This window comes from Anopheles maculipalpis, chromosome 2RL (genome assembly GCF_943734695.1).
Source record: "Anopheles maculipalpis chromosome 2RL, idAnoMacuDA_375_x, whole genome shotgun sequence".
NCBI classification, from domain to species: Eukaryota; Metazoa; Arthropoda; class Insecta; order Diptera; family Culicidae; genus Anopheles; species Anopheles maculipalpis.
Window position 1 is genome coordinate 96,688,312 of NC_064871.1, and position 26,308 is coordinate 96,714,619.

The following is a 26,308-nucleotide window of genomic DNA, read 5'->3' on the forward strand; positions in this document are numbered from 1 at the left end:
GTTTGGAGGCGTACTGTTGCACTCAAAACGTTGTTTATATTAGTAGAATTTCATGTATAGTAATTTTGTAATAAGCCGATCGTTCAATCGATCTGATTTTCATCGCCACTAAGACCTGATTAGAAAATATTTATAAGGAATAGTAAAAACGGTGAGATCTATCACGATGAGGAGCACTCACGCAGCACTCGACACATTAATTACACGATCGTTTGAGATCGTATCAACGATTGCTGCGTTACCTAATCCCGAAGTAAGCCGATGCGAATGCATTCGCCACCTAGTATCTAGCTAGCAGTGATCGATCGATGTAGATCAGGCATACGATTTTCAGTCGTTCATACGCACGGTGCACTGTCGGTTGCAATGTGAAGAGCGAACACATTTCGAAGCGCAGTCACAATCGGTCGTTGATCCTTTTTCTAGCACAATTTAGACAGTGCCCTAGAGCGATAACAAGTGCATCGTTGAAAACGCCTCAACTTAGTGAAGCTTCTCTCGCATCTGCTAGTGTTATGTGTGTGATTCGATCGTCCAAAACACATCCGGTTTAAATTGCATCCCGTTCGGTGGCATTCAAAAAAGGGACGTTAAAAGAACAGTGCTTTTCGTAGCTCAAAGTGTGCTTTCGCTGCTAATTAACCGGCTGTTGCGTCCCACGCAAGTGGTAGTCCTACTAGCATACCTTTACATAAGCCATATTCGTTTCGTTTCGTGTTGCGTCGTCTAAAGGTCATCGAAGCAGCAAACAAGTCGCGCCACGCGCTAGTGCAACAGGTCATCCCGAAACAGGCTCGGCTACCGAACCCTACCATCGAACGCGAGTTCTTCGATATTTTATTGCTACCGTCTCCAGCGTTAATTACGAAAAACAAACCCAACCAGAACCATGCCTTTCAAGCCAGCTGAAAACCCCAAGTGCCCCAAGTGCGGCAAGTCGGTGTACGCCGCCGAGGAGCGTGTCGCCGGAGGAAACAAATGGCACAAGCAGTGCTTCAAGTGCGGTAAGTAACACAAACACATCGCCAGACCTGGGGGGGATGCATTGCAATGTTGCAGCCACGGCAAGTTGTTGGGGTTGGGTTTGGCAAACGAACCAGCACGGCAGGCGAACTGAAACGCATCCGCCTGCGTTCGTTGCCAGTTTTTTGTTGACAACTCGCGTCAAGCCTCGCGGGGCTAGGGAGAGCCCCGGCAGGCGGCCAAGTGTCGTTGACGTGCTGTGCAGGGTGGGTGCATCGAAAATAGAACATCGAGGACATAGATCGGCCAGAAACTGGTGAGGCCGGTGGGGAAGGGGGTGGACCGTTTGGGATGTTCTTTTTTCTGCGTAACTTTTCGCATCGTTCTTCCCTGAAGAAGATGATCTATTAAATGTTTTCTTTTTTAATTGTCTGGTTAAAGGGGCAAGAAAAGAACGGTTCGTTACGATAAATACGGAGGGACATCATCGACATTAGAAAATGTTGTTGATGATCAGCTAGTGAAAAGCTGAAGAAACTTTTCAAGCGCTACTACTTATGTGTATGAAAAGTTTCAGGGAAGTAGTAGATGGTTGTGATGGTTGTGGCGTTGCCTTCAACAACGCCCCTTTCGATTAAATTACGGGATCGATTGATTTCAAAATCCAATCATCACGATCGTCATCTTGTTCGAAGAAAGATCGTTAAACAGGTATAATAATTGGCATAGATATAAATAGATGCCAATTTCTCCAGATTACATACAATGGGTGCCAACAACTTGCGATTACTTTTCCACAACACAATCACTCTAACCATAGACATACGGCTTCTTTCAAGCCGTCTTTATATTCCCCACTTGCTCTTTAAAAGGCCACCATTTGGCAGACTGCCCATCACGACCATTGCCCCGACCACTGGGCGAACCTCTATCACGATGGGGTTTTCACAGCATAAGGGTAGATGTCGGTATTTTGTGGCCCCCAAACCCTTCTGCTACCCCTATCCCGCACACCTGCAGGAGATTGCGCGAACCGTAGCATGTGACCCCATTCGTGGCCGAAAACTATTCGCACGTACTACACGGCTTTTGCACTTCTTCTTTGTCCGAGCTTTGGGTGGTGCGAGTTGCGCTCAGACGATTACGGGGCGGGCTCGGTGTCAATCAATAAATTTTTACTGAGCGTAATTGCAATGTCGTCGATGTGTCGAAGGTTTATTTTTAACACCACTCACAGCAGTACCCGAGCAAAATAACAAGCACGCGTGTTTTCTTCTCTTTTTCTTTCTTCTCACTGTTTTCTCTATACCGGTACCGGTCAATTGCAACAGGAATGTGCGGCAAGATGCTCGACTCCACAAACTGTGCAGAGCACGAAAACGAGCTTTACTGCAAGAACTGCCACGGTCGCAAGTACGGCCCGAAGGGCTACGGTTTCGGTGGAGGCGCCGGCTGCCTCTCGATGGACACTGGCGCCCAGTTTCAGGGCGAGAGGTAAGTTTCGCTATGACAGTACGGCCATTTTAGCACACTTGCTATGTAACGTAGAGTACCGAAAAGTCGGAGGAGGAAAATTCGAAACCGATTGATCCATACAGTACATAATTAGCCAACACGTTAGATCTTCTCAGGGCCTCTCGATCCCTTCTGTAGAGTGTGAGGACGCTGATGTATTTATCTTGCCACCTGATCAGAGTCACCTGATTAAATTCGCTTCGTTTAGCTCTCGTTGGGCCTTTCCTTACACCTGTAGCTCAGGGTACAGAATCCATACTAAATGTCTGAGTATCTCTGAAGTACTCTTCTGTCTCGTAAAGCAGTAAGCTCATCTCCGCTGTAAAGCAATCGATAGGAGTACTTCAATATATTTCGATCTTTTACTAAGCCTTGGCGTTACCTTGGCGCGGTTTTCAAAAAGAAAAAAAAAAAGGTTCATCCTACACAACCATGTATATTAATACAACAATGTATGAAATGTGAATTATTGCATCATAGATTGTTCCGGATACTAATTCCCCATCAGTGCAGCATGACTGAATCCCGGCGATCTGTTCTGTAAAATATCGAAATATATGTTGCCCACCTCCCACACCGCTGGCGCCATCTAGTGTCAAAATTTATATGTTTTGCCATTCATTTCATCTCCGTTCCCTATGATTCTTGCAAAAAACGTTATACATATATAAATTGTCAAAAAACAGCAGAATAATATTAAAGCAAAACCACCTGCGACGTATGAAAAACATGCATGCTGATTTCCACTTTTTCTGTTATTTTTTTTCTTACATTTTCATGCCAAAAACCAAAAATATGAACACACCAACAACAACTACCACTACTACTACTACCACCACCACCACCACTACTGCCACTACTACCTTCACTATGTCCACCAAACTACATTGTCTTTTGTCACGCGATTGTGCCGATGATGTGTTCGTTTTTGTTTCTTTCTGTGCTGCTGTCGAACTGAACTGAATTTCGGAACAAACGCAGCAAGTAAACGTTACCCGGTATACTAGAACACTCAAACCATGTTCGTTTAAGTAAGAGCCCCGTGGTAGAGAGCAGGAGCACTGAACAGCAAGAACCCAAAAACCAGAAACACCTCCAACGTTAGCTCCGTTCGCGAAGGGATCAGTAATCGAAGAGCAATGATTGTTAGTGCAAGTGTGAGGAGCAATGAGCAATTACTTGTCACCACCAAACACCATCACCATAAGTATTGAGTAAATGATGATAATGTCAGGAAAGTATTGTTAGGAATTGTAGGAGAATACGCCAGAGTAAGAGAGAACGAAAAGGTACTAAATCTATATCAAGAAACACAAGACATCTAATCTGAAGAAAATTAGTTTGCAAAAAACCGAAACACAAGTCACCCGTACTACTATTTGGACACTACTGCTAATGACAGGTCTCACACTATCCTGCACACTACCTTGTATTTGTCCGTTTTTATTTTTGTTAGATTGTAGAGGCATTTGTATCAGCCAACAACAAAAAACAAAAGGAAACCCTATACGAGAAACGCGTACCTTTGTTTCGTTATCTGGAAGCTTCACCGAAACGTCAGAATCACGCGGGTGAACCTCCAGATCCAGATCCTAGTGTTCATGTGTTCCCCTTCTTGTTTATTACTATTATCGAATGCAAAAGCAGGAAAAGAAAACAGGCTTTGTGATGTTAAACAAACTAAGGCAAAAGTGTGTGAGTGTGCTTTACCTTTTCATGCCCGCAGTTTATCTCCCATTTGTGTTCGACTGTTGATGCTAGAAGAAAGAGGGTAAAGAATGGATAGTAGTTCACCCATTAGTAGCTAGGTAGATGGTTTCGACGTTCACCGTTCACCTGTTAGTATCCGGCCTGTTCCAAGCTGGTTCGTTCGCTGCCGTAGGTTCGCTCCCATGAGCAGTGGAGCGTTTGCCGTTTCGATTGGCCTAGTTTTTTTTTTTTGTTGTGTATCGAATCATTAATTGGATGAGTTATTTTGGCAAATAAATCGTACATTATCTGTGACTAATTGATACCGGTTTCACAGTTTCTTTGTGCCCCTGGTGAGAAGACACATAGGGCTTCGTTTTTTGGGTTTCATTTCTCGTTTTCCCTGACATTCATATTGTGTTCGGAACCGGCCAGAATGTGCATGAGGACTGCATCATATACATCACCAATACCACCATCACCATATTCACCATTTTGTGCCTACTTGGCTGTGGCATTGCACCATCCACAATTTCGCTTGATGTGACAGCTATCCAAAAATAAGGCAGAGATTACGAGCTCCGCATACACACACGCACACAAAACAAACACACAAATAAACAAGTAAACGCACCTATGCACGACGAAAATGACACGTGCGTTCGGCTAAGTAACTTCTGGGCTACTATTACTTGACAGTAGCCAGTGTGACAGATCACACAACACACACAGACAGCGAGAGAGCACGCCGCTTTCCATCGTTACATCCCAACAACAGGAACAAAGGAGACCATGACAGATACTCCCCATAGCAACAGCCATATTTGTTTTTGTTCGTCTCTCGTACCCACTCTCCGTCCTTCCGTCGATGTACAAAAGTACCTCTCTCCCTCTCTCTCTCTTTCTCTTTCCCCACCGTTGTGGCGCCTGCGTTCGTCCGTGTCCGTCTGTGTGCGTGTGTGCGTGCGTGTGCAAAGTTCTGTGTGTATGTGTAAAATGTCGTTCCACCGTCATCAGAAGGAAGTCACCGACATCGAAAAACAAACGATCGAACCACGTTAGAGAGCGCTAACGAGCGGCAAACGAGCACAGAGACGACAGCTCCACGTGGCAGCGCTCGATGTCGGTGGTTAGCTACCACCCAGCATCAAAACCCCACACACACACACACAGGACATACAAAAGAGTACCTGGAGGAGTCTGATATACATTTGTTTGTGTGTGTTCATCAATTGTAAAACCAATCATGAGCAAATATGGCGTGTGTGTTCGTTCTTTACTGCCGGCGTATTACTGTCATAAATGTTCCCGTGTGTCCTAAGATCTGGCCCATGATCTGGTGAGATATTCATGTTCTTGTTGTTTGACGTTTGTTGTTTTTTTTGTCTTTCTTTTGTTGTATTTTGGTGTTGTTTTGTTGTTGGATGTTGTTGGATGTTGTTGGCTGTTGTTATTATTTTTTTCTGTATATTGTTACCAGTTTGTTTTATCTATTACCCTGTTTCCCTGTATCTGTTTTTTCGTTGTATTTAATAATTACTTTCTGGAAGCAAAATGTTTGAAATTTTGATTTACTTTGTTGACTTGTAGTTGGTCCCTGATTTTCTATCACTTGTGATAACACTTCTTACTCAAACCTATGTGTTTCTTTTTTTCTTTTGGATGTTGTGCCGTGCTGTGCGTGTAACGATTCTTCTTGTTCCCTGATGTTTCCCCAATGCAGCAAAGACTTAACACGAACGCTTCCTGTCCTGCAGTGCTATGACTTCGCCTTCATCTCATCATTTATGTGTACTAAATGTAAATCACGGAATGAAAGTAGACGCTTGTCAGTAACTTCTACCCTATACTTTCACCTTTCTAATGTCTAACACCGTGTTATTGGGATAAGGAAAGTGCCCTGGAGCAAAACGAGTACAGAGTAAAGCGATGTTTAGTTATGTACATCATTTGTGCAATACTGTGTAAAGCAAACCCGTATTATCTGCAAGCGAAAAGGCGACCTATCAAAATGTGGTACGAAGAGAGTCTGTCAATAACTGGCACAGGGGACTTTGCCTTGTCCCAGAGAAGTAGAATATCAGCAAGGAACTCCTAGCAAGATCATACTGTGTTAACCTTGTATTAACAGAACTATTGGTGAAACCCGATTGGGCAGGAACATTGTTTGATCGCAAGACATGGCATATTCTTGTCCTTTCGCAGTAACCTCACATTGATGTAAACGAACACTTCCTCTGAAGTTCGTCGTTTGCAATGGATCGTTTAAACTCCTTGTAAGACTCAGCATTGAATGATTTATATGTTTCACTTACATGATCTCTCTATCTACTTTCTTCTTTCTTTTTCTTTCTCTCTCTCTCTCTTTCTCTTTTTCATACATCATCCCTGTCACGTGCATTTGGCCATTTTTGTTCAACAATCCAATTCGTATCGATCGTACCATATTACTTTTACTATCCCCGCGATTTGTGCGTGCTTTGGAATTGTTTGGATTAACGATGATGATGTACACAAAATTAAAATTTGCACAACCTATACATATACGCAACTCAACTCTTAACCGGGGTAATCCGACCAACCGAACCAACCAACCAACCCCCGTTTTTCCGTCCCACTTCCATAGCACGAACGGACACTTTGAACCGAAACCAATGTCAAAGGCACCTGAAGGAGAGGGTTGCCCTCGCTGTGGCGGATATGTTTACATGGCCGAGCAAATGTTGGCACGTGGAAGAGTGAGTTGATTACTACTACTACTACTACTACTATAGAGCTTTTTCCAACCAGAAATACTAACAGCTGGAACCAAGGGCAAACCATACGCTCCTAGCTTGCTTACTGTTCGGTTGATAAGACAGCTTGTTTCTGAATTAATCTAGACGACAAAAACAATACTGTTGCCTCTACCTTACTTTACCTTGTCTTTTCTATATCTCTCTTTTGCTTTCGCTATCGAATGTGCTGTACGCCAACCTTCCACTGTCTGCGCGCTGCTTTGTATCCCTCTGACATCCAGGGCTACCATCGGCGCTGCTTCAAATGCTTAGTGTGCAACCGTACGCTTGACTCCACGATGCATTGTGATGGACCGGATAAAGAGATTTACTGTAGAGGTAATGCATGCGTTCTCGCTGAACTTTGGAAGATGTGCCGTGGGAGCTTGCTAACAACCTTAGTCATGTCATGTAAATAACACGCGACTTGCAACACACCAAACAGCCACAACCAACACACACACACACACTCACATTCTCTAGGCTCATCTTGCAAGAAGCCGCTTGTACTTTCGGTGGTTGTTTTATAAACTGTGATACTACTACTACTGCTACTGCTACCACTACTTCTACCACTACTACTACGGTGTGTTGTTAAATATCTGTCGTCCTTTCCCGTACCATACAGGCCTACCATAAGGGATGCTTCAAATGCGGTGAGTGTAAGAAGGGTCTCGATTCTGTAAACTGCTGCGAGGGTCCCGATCGTAACATCTACTGCAAAGGTAATGATCATTTGACCAGAAGATCGGCGAACCGTCTGTTGGGTTGCGATGTAATGTTGTTTATCCGTTGTGTATCTTTTCGTCATACATCTTTATGTTGTGTCTGCGTCGAACCTCGGAACCTTGGCCGTGAGCAGTCTGTTATGGCAAGAAGTTTGGCCCGAAGGGCTACGGATATGGACAAGGCGGTGGAGCGCTGCAGAGCGATACTACTACGATCGAGGGGTAAATGTCACAGGGCAGGATTCACCTGACGGAAAACGTTCTACCAAATACCGGATGTACACACTAAACTGTCACTAACTGTGTTCGTTAGCAGTAGCTGTCCCATAAATGTCACAATTTGTTGTTCGTTGTTCGTGTGGGGAGGTTGAAAATTCAAGAGCAAACCCTAATAATGATACACTCAATATCTCTCTCCCTTCCTTACGCTTCCGTAGGCTGCTACGCCAGTCGTTTTGGTTCTCGTGGTTATGGCCACTCGGGAATCTCTTCACTTGGCTTAATGAGTGACGCACGCGATTTGGACTACAAGAGGTAGTAGATCTAGACGATGTTGTATCAGTAACTGTTCTCTGTCTCTGGCTTGTGCCGCTTTCCGTTACAATGTTTTTAGTTTTCGTACTATTTCCTACACCGTTAGTGACATGTTTGTGTATCAGGTATTTCGACTACTTGGGAATGTTTTTTAATCCATACTTCTTTCTCTATCACCAGTGAGTTTGCACCGAAACCGTCCGCTGTGGATACGACGGCAATTAAGGCATCGCCCGGACAGGGTTGCCCACGTTGCGGTGGTGTAGTGTTCGCTGCCGAGCAGGTCCTTTCGAAGGGCCGTGAGTGGCATCGCAAGTGCTACAAGTGCCGTGACTGCAGCAAAACGCTCGATTCCATCATTGCCTGCGATGGTCCGGATCGGGATGTGTACTGCAAGACCTGCTACGGCAAGAAGTGGGGTCCGCATGGATATGGATTTGCTTGCGGATCTGGTTTCCTGCAGACGGATTGCATGACGTAAGTCCACTGCCAGCAGTTGGTTGATCGTGCTGCTAATCGTTTGATTTGCTTTTACAGTGAGGATCAGCTGGCCTCCCAGAAGCCAATGGTCACGATCGACACGACTGTGATCAAGGCACCGCAGGGCCAGGGATGTCCCCGTTGCGGTGGTATGGTGTTTGCTGCTGAGCAGCAGCTGGCCAAGGGAACGATGTGGCACAAGAAGTGTTTCAACTGTAACGAATGTCACCGGCCGCTCGATTCCATGATTGCCTGTGATGGTCCTGATCGTGAGATCCATTGTCGTGCCTGCTACGGCAAGCTGTTCGGACCGAAGGGATTCGGTTTCGGACACACACCGACCCTGGTGTCCACCGATGCCCAGTCTGCTCCAGTACAGTAAGTTTCTTGTTCGGATAGGCGCGAAGAACTCATCATGACTGATGCATCTTCATTTTCTCTTCCTTCACAGCACCGATTCAAAGCCAGCAAATGGACCGAGAGCCAAGGATGGCAAAGGATGTACCCGGTGCGGTTATGCCGTGTACGAAGCCGAAAAGATGCTGAGCAAAAACCGCATCTGGCACAAGCGATGCTTCAGCTGCTTCGATTGCCACAAATCGCTCGACTCGACGAATCTGAACGATGGCCCGAACGGTGAAATCTACTGCCGGGGCTGCTACGGTCGCAACTACGGTCCGCGAGGTGTCGGTTTTGGCATGGGTGCCGGCACGCTAACGATGGCCTAAGATCACCATTATGTTTGTTTGTTTGTTTTTCTTCTATAATTCGCTCCTTCTTTTTTAAATTGTTGGTAACAATTATTTGCACTCCAAAATTATACAAGCACACATACATACACGCACATGAGCGATACCAATCGGACCAGGAAGCGATCCCGGGGACACAGCCACAATGAGCAGTGTGAGATTTCCAGCCGATAGATGGCACCTCCTGCAGCAACAAGCACGATCGCATAGTGTAGCATTCCGAATGATCGTTTGTGATCGTACAGTCGCTTTCGGCGGTTCGATTGGGGCACACTCAACAACCACCCCAACGTAATTTTGTTCTGTTCTTCCTGTTTAACGTCCAACCATTTATGCGCCTCTGTAGCCCTTTCGTGCCCTTTTGAAAAAAAAAACGTAACAATTTTATGGTGTAAGATGATTTTTATTTGACTAGATGTAAGCTTTGCTGCTCGTACAAATATTAAAAAGCACCATGCACCAAAACAAAAACACCATAATCATGCATAACACACGCAAACGGTGAATAATTGATCACACAATTTCCATTCGGCTTTTTTTGGCGGTGAAGCTTACGGTAGATTATTTTATTTTGTGGATTTTGTAACGGAATGACGAACGACCGGGTCGATGGATGGATGGCCCGCGATCATTTGAGGTTTAGAAACCATACATAAACACACACACACTCAGCACATCCGATCATATCTACATCACGCCAGTCACGGATAGGGATTGAGTGATCATATAAAGAAGAAAAAACGACCGAAGCTGTGGGACGTCTAAAGTTTAAATTGTGGCGATACATATTCACCTACGGTATTTAGAGAGACCTTCGATAGGTCCAGGTTTTTCGGAATTCTAGTGAATATGTGAACAGCCCGCTTAATGCATCACGCGCAACTCACAATATCTAGGGAAGAACCACTGTGCTGATAGCGTTTTATTTTGCTAGACGAGTTGTTTGCTAACCGTGTTGACGTAGTGCAAAAATTTGCCATGCCAATCCTGGTTTTAAAGACGGTGTCACAGAAGCATCAAACCGATTGCCTCACGCCTGATGCCATTTGCTTCTTCCCTCGGTGTATTAGAAGCATGACTATCACTAAATTCGGAAGGAAAGGAAGACGTTTTTTGTATCGTAAACCTAATTATATCACATTATATATTACCATTGTAATCGCTAACTATTCTACTATTACTTTTTGTGAGAAAGAAGTAATTAAAATAAATACCAAAAAAAACGAAAACGCGCAACCGATAACATAACGTGGAACTTTGTAAGAAAACGATATTTTATCAATAAAGGAACGGAAACAGCCTAAAGAGAAAGTTTAATTATTTACTGAGCAGTAGAAGAAGCGAAAGAAATAAACAAAACATTTAATAGATTGAGATAAACCTCGTAAACTTGTAAAAAATAAGAAAAATAGCTAAAAACGAATTTTATCGTATCGATGGCTGCGTACGTGAGGTTTGAAAACTTTCACGAACGCAGCTGATTGTCAACTGACACAAGAATGCTGTCAAACGCATGCTGTGGCGCAGTCTGACAGTTTACATTGTTGTTGTAGAACGTAAACAAACGCTCTGTTGTTATTTCGCTACAAATTTTACCTTAACAATGTCGGAAAGAAAAGTTTTAAACGTAAGTAAATCATTTTCCATCCTGAGGTTGTGTGTTTGGTTCATTTTAAAGCCTACGTTCATTGTTATTTGCAGAAATATTACCCACCCGACTTTGACCCGTCGAAAATCCCGCGGGTGAAGCTACCAAAGAATCGGCAGTACACCGTTCGGTTGATGGCTCCATTCAATATGCGTTGCGTTACCTGTGGCGAGTACATTTACAAGGGGAAGAAATTCAACGCCCGCAAGGAGGATGTGGAAAATGAAGACTACCTTGGCATCCGCATATATCGATTCTACATCAAGTGCACCCGCTGTCTGCAAGAAATTTCATTCAAGACAGATCCACGCAACACAGACTACGAGATTGAGGCGGGTGCGACACGTAACTTTATGGCCCTGAAGCTGGCCGAAGAGCAGGCCCGCCGGGAGGAGGAAGAAGCGCGCGAAGAGGAAGCGACCAATCCGATGAAGCTGCTCGAGAACCGCACGCAGCAGTCACGGAACGAGATCGAGCTGCTGGAATCGTTAGAAGAGTTGCGTGATTTGAACCGCCGGCAGCAGGACATCGATTATGACAGTATGCTGCAGCAGTTTGATCGTACGGAGAGTATCCGCGAGCGAGAGGAACGGCAGGAGCGACAGGACGAGGAGTTTATCAAGTAAGAGTTCCGTTTTTCAGTTGAAATTATCAGCGTTTTTTAGACGACAAATGTATCTTGCCTTTTCCAGGTCAGTGAAATTCCAAACCAAATCTGGTGTGAAGCGCGTTGCGACAGAAATAATTGTCGAAGAGGTCAAGGAAGAAGCCCCAGACGCATCCACTTCAACGGTGGAAGGTAATAAACCGAGCAGCTCTAAATCCACCATCGCCACTGCATCGATAGCCAGCACGGCCACCACCACCGGTCCAACTTTTACAAGCAGCAAGGCCCGCAAGCTGGACAATATTAGTATCGGCGTGAAAAAGACAGCGCTGAACAATTTGGTTGTAAAAAAGAAAGAAATGCCACCACCGAAAGCGCCACCGCCAGTATCAGTGCCGCTGGCGCCCGTAGTTTCGTCCGTATCATCACAGGACACGAAAGCTGCAGCGACGGGAAGTGTTGGTATCGGAAGCTTAGGGCTGCTCGGTGCTTATTCTGACAGTGACGAAGGCTCGGATGAGAATTAAGTGGGTATGGCAATGAAGATTGAAAATTGTACCCGAATAAAATGAGTTTTCGAACCAAATCGAAGGCTTGTCAATGTAATCGATTGTGTTTTACATTCCTCTTAAATAATTCTTAAATCACAAGGCAAGACAGAGTATCACAGACTATCCAGCTACGGGTACAGTCGCGATCTACTCCAGCTGTAAACTTCCTTGAAACCGCTCACAGTTCAGCGAATTCCTCTACCAATCCAATATCCCGGGACTCCTTCTGATGGATGCTACAACGCCATCACACCTTCCCACACTGGGCCTATCAAGCCACTTCCATCCATGCGGACAGTCGAAAAGTCAGTCAGTCAAGTCAAGGAAGCTGGAAATGGCAGCTCAAAATCTCTCGAGAGCCTAACACGAAGAGTTAAAAACTATCAAAATTATTACTTATTACTTGCTTACGTCAGTAGCATTTATACAAGGATTTTGTTTGAAAAATCGTCGTTCATAGTGCAACAAAAAAGGAAAGCCCCTCAGTCTCATTTCGCATGATTGGCAATGAATCACTCGCGTACAGCTGATACCGATGAAACGAGCTGGAATTAAATAATTAATATCTGCTGCATGATTGCTTCTCAGCGTTTCTCGACCGTCGACTATTTAAGACAAATTGGGAAGGCATAACAAGCCATAACGGCCATCGCTGGGACATTTTCCTATGATTTTACCAAACCTTTCGGGTGGCCAAAAGTGTGCCAACGTGAGTTTGTATGCATGATATATGATGCTTGCTGCCTCGGATTTTGCGAAAATTGGCTGCATAATGCAGGCTCATCGAGCGCGAACAGGAGAAAAATGCATCATCACGAAAAGTGAACGAAAAAACCAATATGAACCAGTATGCGGCAGTATGGAGCTCACAGGAACGCGGGTGATTGACAATGAGTTATTCCTGTGCTGGTTAAGATATTAGATTAAATTTTTATTTAAATTGACTTTGTTTTCGTTAAAATATATAAACTTTTAATGTACATTTTTATGGCTTTTTGACCACGCAAGAGCCATAAATGCAGAAAGCTGCATCCGAGATTCAAACGCTTCGTCCTTTTCATGCCTGCGAACGGGTAGAACGAACTGAAAATCGTTTTGTATGCTGAGAGATGATTAAAACGAACGACTCACCCGCACTTCCATACCTTATTCATAGCTTACCACGCTTGTATGGGTTTTACGTTGCTTTTATTTCCCGTGGAAATTGCACGAACAAACGAGCAAAATAGTTTTTAATACCTTCCCGGACCCGGACAGTTCCCCGTGGGGGGGAATATAAGGCTTCCAGTCTTTTCTGAAGCTGGATGTTTTTGTTTTGCATTTTTCCAATTGATCGAGCTCGTGACAACTTGACCGGAACGAGCGAACCGGTCGCAAACGACCCGCAGGGACCAATAAAGTGCAGGTGTCGATGTTCGTTCCCACAGTCATTCCACAGGGGACAATCGGTCGGTCGACCCGAGAAGCTTGCTAAAATTAAACCAATACGTTCGCTACGAGCTACGAGGTACTCTTTTTATGCGGCTTCAGTTTCACTGGAACAGGAGTGAGTGCTTTAGGCTTTCCCGATTCCGAGCACGTTTTTCTACGGGAGCCATTTGCTGGTGCTAGTGCTGGAGGTGATTAAGTGATTTCTCGCCGATTTTTGTGGCTTTCCTTGGAGCTGGAATGTGGAGCTGTGGCCTGTGGAAAGGCAAGCAGGTACCGACACAGTGGTTGATAGATCGGGAAGAAACCTCAATGATTAATTTAAGTTTCGTTGGAAGAGGAAACGCTTCTCGGGTGTTGCAGAATGCTGAGAAGGTATTTGAGAAACGGGTTGTTTGAGCGATGAAAAATGATTCATTAAGTTATAACATTTTCCAGTGTTACAGCTCGGTGTATGGTCTTCTGTAGAATCTCGAGTGTGTTTTTGGAGTTCATGGAACGACAGACAGGCAAGAATTATTTCACTGCGGTGGCAATAGAAGTGAGAACTTTAGTTTAAAAAGAATTTCAATCATTAAAAACTCGTTTTTATTGACTGGCAAGTTATACGAAGAAGAGTCAGGTATGAAACAGTCGCGAGCGAATTATGAGACGGAAATTCAACTATTAAGGCCAGGATTAGATGATGAATGACGCAAAGAGTTTAAAAAAAAAAATAAAATCAAGCTTTTTTAATGATCCTTTCTGTGTCTACCAATATGCAATCCGCTTTTCATACAATTTATTTTACTTTTATTTTAGTTTAAATATTACGGCTCGGTCCCGTATTCTCTGCTGCGCCTTCCAATACAAACGAGATTCGAAAATCTCCCTTTCTCATCGAAGGATCGACGGAGGAGAGATTCCTTGGTTTGAACTGACGTGGCCGATGATTGAGTGTGGTTAAACGAGGCTTCTGAAGATCAGTCAACTCAGTCCAATTATATCGACCAATATTCAAAGTAACTTTTTACCATAAATGACCATACTTTCTATTGCAAATTGCTTTTGACATCAATTCCCACAAGCGTGAAAATTCATATTAATTACACCATCCTCGAAAGCCCAAATCCTGCGATAGATATTTCCGCGCCATTTAATGCCATCCGTGCAGTCAGGTGAATTTTACTGATTTTATGACATCCAACCGCGAAGATATTTGCACTCGGATTGCCACGCATGGCTATTAATAGTCAATTAAATGCTTTGTGAATTGCAGTGGCATAGAGAATGTACAATAATGCACACGTTATGCGTGTGAGTTGCTGAGAATTTCGGCTGCTCCAACGTACTTTGTTCAACACATATTTATCGCTATTGGTCGTACTAATTATTTACTCCCAGGTTATTACTTCCCACAGGAAAAACACAACCTTCACCAGCCGATTACCGATGGCAGGGCATCTTTTGCGCTCTGTCCATTTCGGAAGTTCATTATTTGACCGCAACCGCCGGAAAAAAATCGTACGGTTTGCCTTTTTGACCAACAAGCTGCCCAAAACGCCAAACGCCACTAAATGAAACTGCTTCCGATTGCACCGGGGTCCTCCACAAAACGCAAATGAGCGTTTTTCCATCGAACCGGAAAGATTATTTTCCATCACATTGGCTTTTGCGTGCTCGAATTCCAACCCATCCATTCGAACGCTTCCCCTAGAGCTCTTGGAACCTGGAGTGTTCCACGCTTTTCTCGCTGTGGTTTGCAATTATTTTAATGCTATTCGACACCACAAACACACTCACCACGCACACACACGCACACGGCCTGTTGGCTACCATTTTGAACACTATTTTAAGCTGTACGGTGTACCACAAGAGAGCTCGTGTCGGTGGGAAATGCACTTTGTGCGCAAAATAATGAAAGCACCTGTCAACGATTTTAATATTTCCGAATGATTGGGCTGAAGCCGGAATGGGCCAGCGTAGCGAACGTGCTCGGGATGCCACAAGGGGTTATGTTAGAGCCTAATGTGCGTGGCCCGTCCACGCACGGATGGTTTAGGGGATGCTGGCTAAATTTATCCGATTCGGTCCAGCGTACTGCGTGGCTGCGAGCGTGTGGTTTAGGTTTGCGTGCGAAGGTTGCCTAACAGCGTGGTTTGGTATGTAGTTGGTGAGATCTATTTTCAACACACTTCAGCTAATTTCATTTATGATCGGGATTAGCAAAGTGCATTATTTTAGGAGAATGTTTTAGTGAACGACAAAGGAATGAAGTTGAATTATGTTGATGTATTATAATATGCATACAATAAGCGACAAACCTGTCATTCATCCTCGAACCGGAGCGAATTAGTTTCGTCTCGGAATGGCTTTTCTTGAGGCAATCTTGAACACGCCTACAAGTATGCAATCCGTTTAGCAAATCTGAAAGCCTTTCTCCGTTTTGTTTTTTCTTTTACGCCCGTCAGTTACGTTTACCTTTCGCATCTAATATGCTCTCTTTCCCATGAACAACCACTCTGCCCCGGAAAACGCTCCTCAGGGCATAAGAAATAAAGTACATTTTTTACCACACGCAACAGGAAGCAGTGCCACAGGTTGCGCATCGGAAGTCGGTTGATTAATGGTCGTCGTCTGACATCAAATGCTAAATCTTGTCATTCATATAAAACACTCACCATCCATCCATCACACGGTTGCTGTTGATCCGGAACGCTGTTTCGTTCGCTTCAACGAAATGGTTCGTTCGTTTGGAAGACAAACCATAGAGAGTACGCATCACAGCTAACAAAGTACGATGGATGCCGATATGACGCTAGGTGTAAGTGCACTGTCAAGATTAATAGCCGTGTGGAATGGTGAAACTAGCGGAAAAGGAGCGGTAGAAACACCAGATACACACATAAAAAGATAATAATTTGATCCAAATTTGTCCATCTTGTTTCAATGGAGCATGTCTTTTCTTTTCGCTGTGACGACGAGCTTGTAAATCGATTGTGGTGTGTGTTGTGCTGAAGGGGATATATTTATTGCGCATCATTTGCGAAGATTGATGAGCGTGATTAACGTTTAGAAAACAATGGGAAACAATTATTTGATCGGTCAGCGTCGTGGAGATTTTTCATGTGTTTTAGCTTGAACCAAATAGATTTTTTTTTGGATTTTTTAGGATACTTAGGATATCTTAGGAAGCTGACCGAGGTATTCGGCAAAAATGTTAACCGCTTCCCTTCCGAGTAGCTGGTAAAAGGCAAAGAAAAACACTTGCATACCTTTAGGCGCACAAAAAGCTTGACACTATTTTCTGCTCTGAAGTTTACGAAGAGAAACACAAATTGAGGTCGCGCTACCCGACAAACAACAGCTTGCACAACATATTTACTGTCTCATAAAACCATATTTAGAAGCATCAAATAGTGCCACACTCACCCATCCTGTTATAAAAGGATGAGATGAAAATTCATTTCCACAAAGTATATCCCAGTGCAATTGTGTCACTTCAGTCACCTTCGAAAAAGGTTCCGCTGCATGAGGTGCACTAGGAGCGCAACACCAGCACTAACTACGCTTACCGTGCGATGAATTTTCCGGCCTGTTGCCGTAGCATCACCGTCTGTAGACAAATTGCACCGTTCCTAAATCAGGAAGCGGAACTAGTTTTCAAGCACAACCGTTGTAAGACCGGACGCTGGCTCGGGTAGGATCGGAGAGGTCCCATCATCCATCGATATCACTTGCAGGCACGTTTCTCAGTACCCGTTGAGGACCATTATGGTGCTTCAATATTTTGCCAACTACAAAACCACTCGCTCGAGTTGCATGAGCTTTTCCGCTCGGCGTGATCAGCGTACGCACACACTCGGGTACATTGGGTGAGCGTTAACATTAGTCACCGGAAAATTGAAATAAATTGCTGCGTCGCTTTGCTGTTGTCAGCGTTGATCCGGTGCGATCCCGCTCTTCCACCGAAAGAAGCACCGTTCTAAACGCTCACTTGGGAGCTGAGAATCCTAATGATGATGACGACAGCTTCCAGCAGCGGTGATGGTGTGCTCCAGGGGCAGCAGGTTCGTGTCGAATTATCTGTGGATTTGCTAACGGTGTTGCACAGCGTGGGAATGTGTGATGATAATGGCGTCAAAATAAGTGTTGTGTTAAAAGTTACCGGATTTAGACGATTGTTTAAACGATAACACTGCTACCTTGTTCGTTCCTTTTCTTGTCTCGAGTTCTGTTGACACAGCACAAGTTGCGTACTGTGTTTGTGAGATTGAAGCAATCTACAGGGATAATAGTCTACTGCAGGGGTAAAGAAGTTGCTATTTTAGATTCGCTTTTTGTCTGCTTGTAGTTTACACCTTACCCACACAAGAACTGCTATGAAAATCAGTTCCGCACATAATAATTTTAACCACAAATGTATCCCACTGTACTTCCTGCTTTTCCATCGGTTCACCCTACTAACCCGCGTACGACAAAATCGACTTTTGCGGTGTTTTCCGTGCGAGCGACTTTTCCGGATGAAATAATCCCCATCGTGTCGTGAGCAATCCACCCGGTTTAGCGGGTTGATAGCGCAAAGGATTCAGCACGCAGGAAACCGGCGAACCTGACAACTTGAATCACCGTGAAGCAAAATGCACGAAGCTCAACCTCCTGGGTTTCGATTTTAATTATCAGACGTTGCGCTTGGGCGTTGAAAATGGGCCCGGTAATATGCCGACGCACAAACCCATTCATCATAAGGACATGGCAGAGCTTTTACTAGGTTTTTTTCCTTTTTTCTCTCGCTTTTCAATCGGCAAAGGAACGCTCCCAAATTGCGACTGTAAATCCAGTTAGCAGAATGAATGTTAAGCAATGCGACTGAGGGAGTTTCAGTTTGTGTGTGCGTGCGTGTGTGCAGGATGCTGGCTTTTCAAAAATAGCAAATGCCTTTCCAAAAATGCACCATGACCAACAACCAGGACCAGGAAACTGTGCTTCACAAAACTCCTTCAGCGGACGCTTTTCGGTTTTGATACGATAAATCTTCACCTGCTGAATTGGCTGTCTCCTGCTACAGTGTCTAAGCTTTTTTTGGTGGCATGGTGCACCCTTCCGGTTGGGAGGTTGGTAAAAAGCACCCTTCCCACCAGATGACACATGCAGCAGTGAAAAGTCGTTCATTTCATGTGCAAGCAGATTCATCATTTTGCCTGTTCGAAAAATGGATCCTTTTTGCTTCTTTTTCTCACCTTCTCATTTCCTTATTCACACATACGCTGCAGCAAACAGTTGCACAATCGAAACGAACACCAACGTACATCTCCCGAAGCGAAGAAGCTTAAAGTCAAACAAAGTCATTTTAATCAGACGAAATGGATTTCTCACACATGCATTTCGCGCGTACGGGCAACCGTCCGTGTACGCTTAGCTGCAACACTGTGCTAGGCTTTAATTTCGAAACCCGGTCCCGGCTAGGATTGTTCATTAGGAGAAACGGTGTTGCACAACGCAAGACCAATTGGAAGGAAAGGACAAAAAAAACCTCCCCTAAATCATCACAGTTTGCTGACGTTTTTGCTATATTTGTCCCTACGTTGGACCGAATTAAAAACTCTACCGGGTTGTTTTGCCTAGCACCTGGTGAGGAAATTCAGCCTCCCCCTACCCTTTTATCTAAGCCCTTCTTCATCCACCCATTTTCTAGTAACCCGGGTGGCATGAATGGTTTGATTTTCAAATTTCAGAAATTTGACATTCCTCAGGAAAAAGCATGACACACACACACACACACTACGGAAGGATATGGCATCGGTGGAAACTGTTGCAAAGTTGCCAGGACCGGTTTACTTTGTCTGACCCATCCCAGCGCTCCGATCCCGCAATGACCGGACCAGTTGATGGCAGTAAAATTTAATTAAAGCTTCGTCCCCGGTTTTGGTGAATTCAGACGACGAATGTGTCCTGCTGCCTCCGAAGCAGAAGGTAAGCAGGAATTTGGGCCTAATTAATTTCATCGCTCACTCTCTCTCTCTCTCTCTCCCTCTGGTCTCTTTTATTTTTGGCAAACATTTGCCAGAATCAAGTCAATCGGTTTCTGAAGGAGAAAGAGAGACGGTAGGTTTGATTTTGCTTTTCTAGTTTGGAGAATGCAGTTCCGGTGCTGCACAAATAATGTGTGGTGCACAATGAAGTAGGAATGTATGTGTGTGTGTGTGTGTGTGACTGTGGTTCTGCATTTGAAAACGAGGTTTAAGCAATTTCAAACATTTAAACTAGCTGGTGTGGCAGACACCAACCTCTACCGCGGTGAGCATTGCAATAAAGGTGGAGGAATCGAATAAAATTTAATGGAAAATAAAACGTTCAGTTCAGAAAAGTGCAAACGTTTGGTAGGAAACTTTAATTGACCTAGTGGAAATAATTAAGGACGAAGGTTAGGTGCTTTTCCCACAGCTTCCAATTCCTTAAAATCAGCAGCTACAATTGTCGGTTTTTTGGTTTTGACAATCTTTCCAAGTGCTGTGTGCTTTCGGAAGCTTCTGCCTGGTGCCCAGATCAAGATTTAATTGTACTGTTCAATTCTGCATAACTGGAGCACACGAAATGGAGCTTCAAGCGTTCGAATGTGCATTAAGTATTGAATAAGATGAATGTCAAATTATCTTAGGTGGCAGAAGTCTTAAAAATGTTAGGCAAAATGCTCTTCTTCTTGGCTTAAACACTTTTTAGGTCACGCCGGCCATCGAATGGTTTACTAGACTTGATAATACCACGTAGCTGTATAGTCGCTCCTCACTACGGGAGAACGATTCGGATGGGATTTAAATTACAGTAACATCATGTGAAAATCGGTTCGACTGCCCGCGCTAAAATTCCAAACGATCGTAGCTAAATAAATGGTTTGCATGCAATGATGGAAAGCTCTTTCTGCAAATTGCTTCACTAACTTTAAATTGCCTTATAGAGAAAATTCTCAATTGCCTCAATATGTTCGAGGGGTTATAATGCTATCAAACTTCCTTCCTAAAAAAAAACCCCTTTATTTAAATGCTAATAATTTTAACCATTTGTCCGTTGCCATCAACCAGGATCAATTCGTATTGTTACGTTTCGTAAACGATGCAACACCAACTAAATGCGGTAGATTAAAGGCTGGAAAGGTGAGTTTCTGTTTCGTCCAAGATGTACCACCGAAAAGTTTCACTCCCCTCCTTTGGGTACCATTTATTCATTCCGAAAGTATTTTTTTCTTTCGTTCGCTCAAAGCTACTCATATTTAAAATAAAGTTTATTTCATCGAAATGTGCCCCGAGGTAGAACATTTGTTTGATGTACTCTATGTAAAAAAACGAAAAAACGCAGCACCTGAAACGCTTCTTTTTTACCAGCAGCGTTCGTAGCCGTGTTCGGTCGTATGCATAAAAATGGATTATGGTCCAAGCTCATGGTGCTCTCGCTGGTTTCGAATTTGGCTACTTTTGGTAAACGCGTAAGCAAATGGCCCCAAGCAGCAGCAGGATGCGGATAAAGTTTTGCGTGCTGCATTCCATGCTCGAAATGTTGCATTTCAAAAGGGCGAAAAAGTTGAACGTTCACTGTGGAGTGAAAAAAAGGGTTCCTCCGGCTCGTTGTTTGCTTTCGTTTGCTTCAAATGTCGGTGTAAATGTTCGCAGCGAGCAGTAGAAGCAGCGGGATTCGAAACAATAAAAATGAAGCTCACATAAAGCAGCAAAAAATATATTGTGGATCGGTAAAACACATTAGCACACATCTAAATACACCGAAGAAAGAGAATGCAACCCTTGAGAACAAAACGAACTCTGAGCAGGAAAATGCTACCTATGGAAAACTCTTAAACTTTTCACTTATCGCTTGCGGGAAGGATTTACCGTGGTGGCGTGGTTAGTGTGAACGGTATCCTAATTTTCACTTGAACCACACCATCGTTGCATCGCTTTGCTCGAAACACACACACACACACACACACACACACACACAAGCGCGCCTCTAGGCATAGTTTCGATTCCATTCCAACAGCTAGAGCTCGCTACATTTCGTCCGTTTTCATTCCCGTCCGTTTCGTCTGTTGCAGCCACAAAGTCCGAGTTCGACGGCAGACTGAGACTGATGATAATTGCAATGGATTGTTCACCGATCGAGTTTTTGCCACGATTTTTCCACCGATTTTGCTAGCCGTAGGAAAAGTTGGTGGCGTTAAAGTTGAGCTTTTACCACACCGTGCTCGTTTGGCGGGAAAGTTTTGAAAAATTCAGATTGAAAGAAGGAGAGAGAGAGAGAGAGCAAAAAAAAGGCGAAAAAAAAATACAGCCAGCCAGAATCGAGACTGCACTCACTCGGTACGAAGTTTCCTACCGTACGTAGTGGAAAAAGGTTGGGTACAAACAATCTGAAATAAAATCAGAAATTGACAATTGTCATTTTCGAATCTTGGGAAACCGAGCTTTCTAGGTTCGGTTTGAACGCTGCCAAACAATTCAAACTCAATATAACACACACACACACACACACACACACACACACACACACACACACAATTGGATTTTTGGAAATGGAACTAGAACGAAATTTAATATAAAAAACAACACACACACATCGGTAAGGCTGGTTGTTTCGGAAAACGACCACTTTTCGGAAAGGAAAATCACACGTAGAAGGGAAATTGTTTTTCACACCAAATAGAACACATACGACCGAATGGTTCACACTGCCATGTCACCAAAACCCGAGTAGGCAGGCAAAAAAAAAAAAAAAGATTTCACTGTGGCCACTCTGATGGCAAACTATTTGATTGAACCCTTTTTTATCAGTGGTTTTGATTTTCACTTCATCTCAATAATCTTTTCGATTGAGTTTGAAAGGGAGTTTTCTCTTTGGAAAATAAAAGCTTAAGTGGTAATTTTTTTGTTTAAGATTTATCATTTGATTTAAATTAATTGCAAATTGAAATTTTCATTAAAATTATAATTCGTTTCGAAAATTACACTGAAAAAAGCAACTGAAAGGGAAAGCCGTAAAGTATGCAACCAGTATGACACGTTTATTTCGCTATGTTTTGAAAGCTTATTTTTCTGCTTTGAACCATGCCACAATAAACTGTGACACACCAGGAAAAAAAGTTGATAGGATTAAGATGCTATTCTTCCACGCTCAAGACAGTAGTGGAGGCAATGAAAATGAAGGAATGAAAAATCAAGACAACCTTGATCTCCGACGTGCCAATAGAGGCTCCTTTTCTGGTCTGTGTAGTACTAATAATAGTATCTGTTTCCAATTCTACTCTTGATGGGAACGAATCGAGTTTCCAATCAAGCGCTGCTAATGCGTTCAAAGCCAAAAACCACGATACGCGACCGAAGCGAACCATCGGTGGGAGTGTTGTTATAAAGGGCTATTGCTTTTTGTTTGTTGTGTATGGCTGTGTTGTAAGTTGATGATGAGGAAGAGTAGGAAAAAAATATTGATAATAATTTTTCCCCATCCCCAATTTCGATTCTGTATCGTTTCGTTTCGATCGTTTCAGAATGGTTTGACAGAAAAAACGACTGTCGGAACGAAAAACCCTCCAGGGAGCATCATCTCCATTTCGGCTTGTTTGTGTTTCGATTGTGTTCCTTACGGCCTGGTTCATTTATGGTTAGTCCTCCGATTTTCTTTGATAAGGTAAATTGAGTAGCAAAATCACCGAAAGCAAAAAGAAATGTGCACTCGTAGCGCGGGAAGACGCACAGACTGAAAGTTCCCGTGAGAGTCCCTTTCCTCCCTTCCTTCTTCCAGATGTAACCTCCCCGAGTGCATATTCATCTTTGTGCAGATCCTTAGAATCATCATCATATTCTGCATATCATCAACGGATACGACAATGTTGACGATTGTTACCGCTGACGGGGTTACGAGATTTGTTCCTTTGTCGTCTAAATCGCGTCTTCAGTATGTTTATTCTAATGCTTTACATATTCAGGATATCTGGGACATTGCCTCTTTTGCAAGAAAATGTTTTATTTCGATTCCCACTCTGACGGTATTAATTTTGCTTCGTTCACTGTTGACATTTGGCATTCAGCGAATCGGATGAAACGGATCCATTTCGTGAAAAATCTCGCGAACACTGTGTTTGTTCTGACATGTTTGCAAATAATTTCCATTTCTATCATGACAGGTTTTTGAAGTCGAATGCTATCTGATGTTTAGAAGAAAAAAAGGTTTTGTATTTTGAAGGAATTTCAGAAGGACAAGAGACATAGTTGATATCACAATGGTAGCATATTATTGCTATTAAAGACTCGCCAACCGTTTGCAAAATATTTCTTTACATGTGCTCGAACTGAGACCTTTTTAAGGTGAAATATGATGTTATCTACAAACATATTAAAAATCCTTGCATACAATGAGGGGAGATTTGCAACAGGTTTGTACATTTTTTTGTATCTTAAGCCTTTCATCCATCGTTTTTGAACTCTAAAATTTCAAAGGAATCAAAGCCGCAAGGGATGAGATGTTATTTTAAACAGGAATTGTTTCCTTTAGATTCCTGAATAAACGTAAAAAAGAGTTCTTCTGAATACAGCATTTGCTACAAAGAACTACAAACAATACCATTTGGAGCGCACATTTCGTTTGCATCGAGATTGAAATGATTTTATTTAACCGTGAGCTGCACCATCGCAAGCCCAACATGGAATCGTGCCGCTTTGTTCCTCTACCTTTCGAAATCTGTTTCATATTTTTTTAAATATTACCTTCCGTACTGTCACTGACAGTGTCATTTACACGGCGGGGTATAATATTCGTAATCTGATAACACCTTTCACGCAAACCGGATCCGGACAGCCGTCAAGCCCGTCGACATGCGTTTGCTTTCGAAAACGCGTCAAGCTACCACGTGCATGTGTCGTGTGGCTGTGAGCTTTTTCAGCTTTATCTTTGTTTGTTCTGTACTCGCCTTCGAAGAATTTGCGAAAGGGGATCGCTTTCGTCACTGGCTTTAACCATGTACAGAGTTCTTTCTTTTCTTTCCTAAACACAGAAGAAAAACACAAACGTCCCGGAGCGTTTGTGCGTGAATGGAAAACATTTATTTTTGAAAAGAAAATGGTGAACAGAGATTTTTCTTTCTTCTGCGCGTGTGTGTGTGTGTTTGTGAGATTGAATTTAAGAAAAATACAAGACTTTGGTAGTCATATGGGAGCAAAAAAAAAAACAAGCGACGAGCGAAAGAAAAACAAAATAGAAATCATATTACATTCACTCTCTGGCACAAAACATTTGGTGGGCGAAGAATGGTCCCAAAACGGAAAACTTTCATTTCTTAGAAGACAAAACCAGCTCGCAAAGCATGTTCGGTTGGCAAGAATCAGCAGGAGGCATGCTTCTGCTAAAGAAAACGCTCACTAAGCTATTTCGAGGAAAGCGCATTGTGACCTCAAACCTTTAGTCGCTCGGCGGCAAATGTGGCAAGCTCGTTCCAATTACCCTTACTTACTGGTAATATGTCACAGCGAAAAAGTCAATATTGATTACGATTAGGAACCCATCGACAGAAGCTGTAAGCTGAAGGAATGAAGCCACTCATACCATTTCCATCGTAAATCCAAACAGTCACACCTCTATTTTCGGGGAACTGGGCTGCTGCTTACAGCATCTAATAGATTATGAAACTTTGCTTCGATCTCCTGAGGGGAGAGAATCGTGTTCGAAGAAGAAAACCAGACGAGGAGACAAATTGAAACAACATTCAGCCCCCAGCGGAGGTTGCAAAAGATTGGCCAGCCTTTGTAACGACAGGATGAAGGGAAAACGGTCGCGAAGTGCGTGCAGCGTGTTTTACAAAACGGAATTTTCTCGCCTTTTTACTGCTGGGCTTGTGTTGTGCTTTATGCTCTCTCCTTGTCCTCTTCCTCTGCTTTGTTTCATGTTTCATGCGTGTGATTGACGAATGGTGACATTTGGAATCGATTTCGTATGCCATAAAAATGAGCCACCTCCTTGTGTGCGTGTGCGATTGTATGTGTGGGTATGGTACGGGGATGGCCATATCAGTGCCATTTCGTTCAATTTCGGCACATCGATCGTCACTCGGACCCAACCGGTAATGCTGATGTGTGTTGATTATGGTCTTGATGGAAAGCGGATGGTATCGGTAAATAAAATGGCAATCTATCTACAAACGATAAGCATGGAAGTAGAATAATGCTGGCATGTGTGGAACGGATTACTGTATGGATTTGATTCGTAAAGTTTGTTTGTTTTCTCCGTGAAGAAAATGGTAAAATGAAAAAAAATATTATATTTATTAATATGTTTTTCTAGAGGGAGTCTAAGCTTCCTCGTTCTATGCTCAGGGAATCTTTCACTCATAATCCTGTGAAATGCTGAAAATTATTTTTCCAATGTTTTACTTGTTACAATCATAAGACGATCAGTTAGATAAATTCATAATTTACACCCAAACGTCAAATATATCCATCAAATTTACACGCTGATTGCGAGCAATCCTTCTTCTACCGAAACGGTTTAAAAGCTGCACGATTAAATTTCGAACCAAATTCATTGAAATTCATTCCCACTTTCGCACACACTGTGCATGTGTTGGCGTTTTTTCTCACACCCGAAAAAGCTCGCAGTTCTCCGAAGTATTACGTTTGATCCCTC

The 26,308-nt window shown here is 43.3% G+C and overlaps 2 protein-coding genes across 9 annotated transcripts; both read left to right on the forward strand.

Annotated features, from left to right (window-relative positions):
- The first annotated feature begins 873 nt into the window (after window positions 1-873).
- Window positions 874-25,906, forward strand: LOC126568167 (muscle LIM protein 1). Of its 8 annotated transcripts, none has more exons than XM_050224596.1 (9): window positions 874-1,004; window positions 2,295-2,457; window positions 6,794-6,905; window positions 7,187-7,283; window positions 8,110-8,206; window positions 8,387-8,683; window positions 8,744-9,064; window positions 9,138-9,438; window positions 25,895-25,906. In XM_050224596.1, the coding sequence occupies exons 1-8, from the start codon at window positions 890-892 to the stop codon at window positions 9,412-9,414; spliced, it is 1,479 nt and encodes a 492-aa protein (XP_050080553.1). In that variant the 5' UTR covers window positions 874-889; the 3' UTR covers window positions 9,415-9,438; window positions 25,895-25,906. The 8 variants fall into 8 exon arrangements, 7 of the variants coding, with proteins under 7 accessions (XP_050080553.1, XP_050080559.1, XP_050080552.1 ...); XM_050224602.1 differs by lacking the exons at window positions 7,187-7,283; window positions 25,895-25,906 and adding exons at window positions 7,573-7,669; window positions 7,807-7,894 and having other exon boundaries at window positions 8,123-8,206; window positions 9,138-9,451; XM_050224595.1 differs by lacking the exon at window positions 25,895-25,906 and having other exon boundaries at window positions 9,138-9,451.
- Window positions 11,020-12,217, forward strand: LOC126568331 (splicing factor YJU2). Its single transcript, XM_050224792.1, has 3 exons — window positions 11,020-11,062; window positions 11,137-11,705; window positions 11,776-12,217. Exons 1-3 carry the CDS (start codon window positions 11,039-11,041, stop codon window positions 12,215-12,217), a joined length of 1,035 nt encoding a protein of 344 aa, XP_050080749.1. The 5' UTR covers window positions 11,020-11,038.
- Window positions 25,907-26,308: the final 402 nt, after the last annotated feature.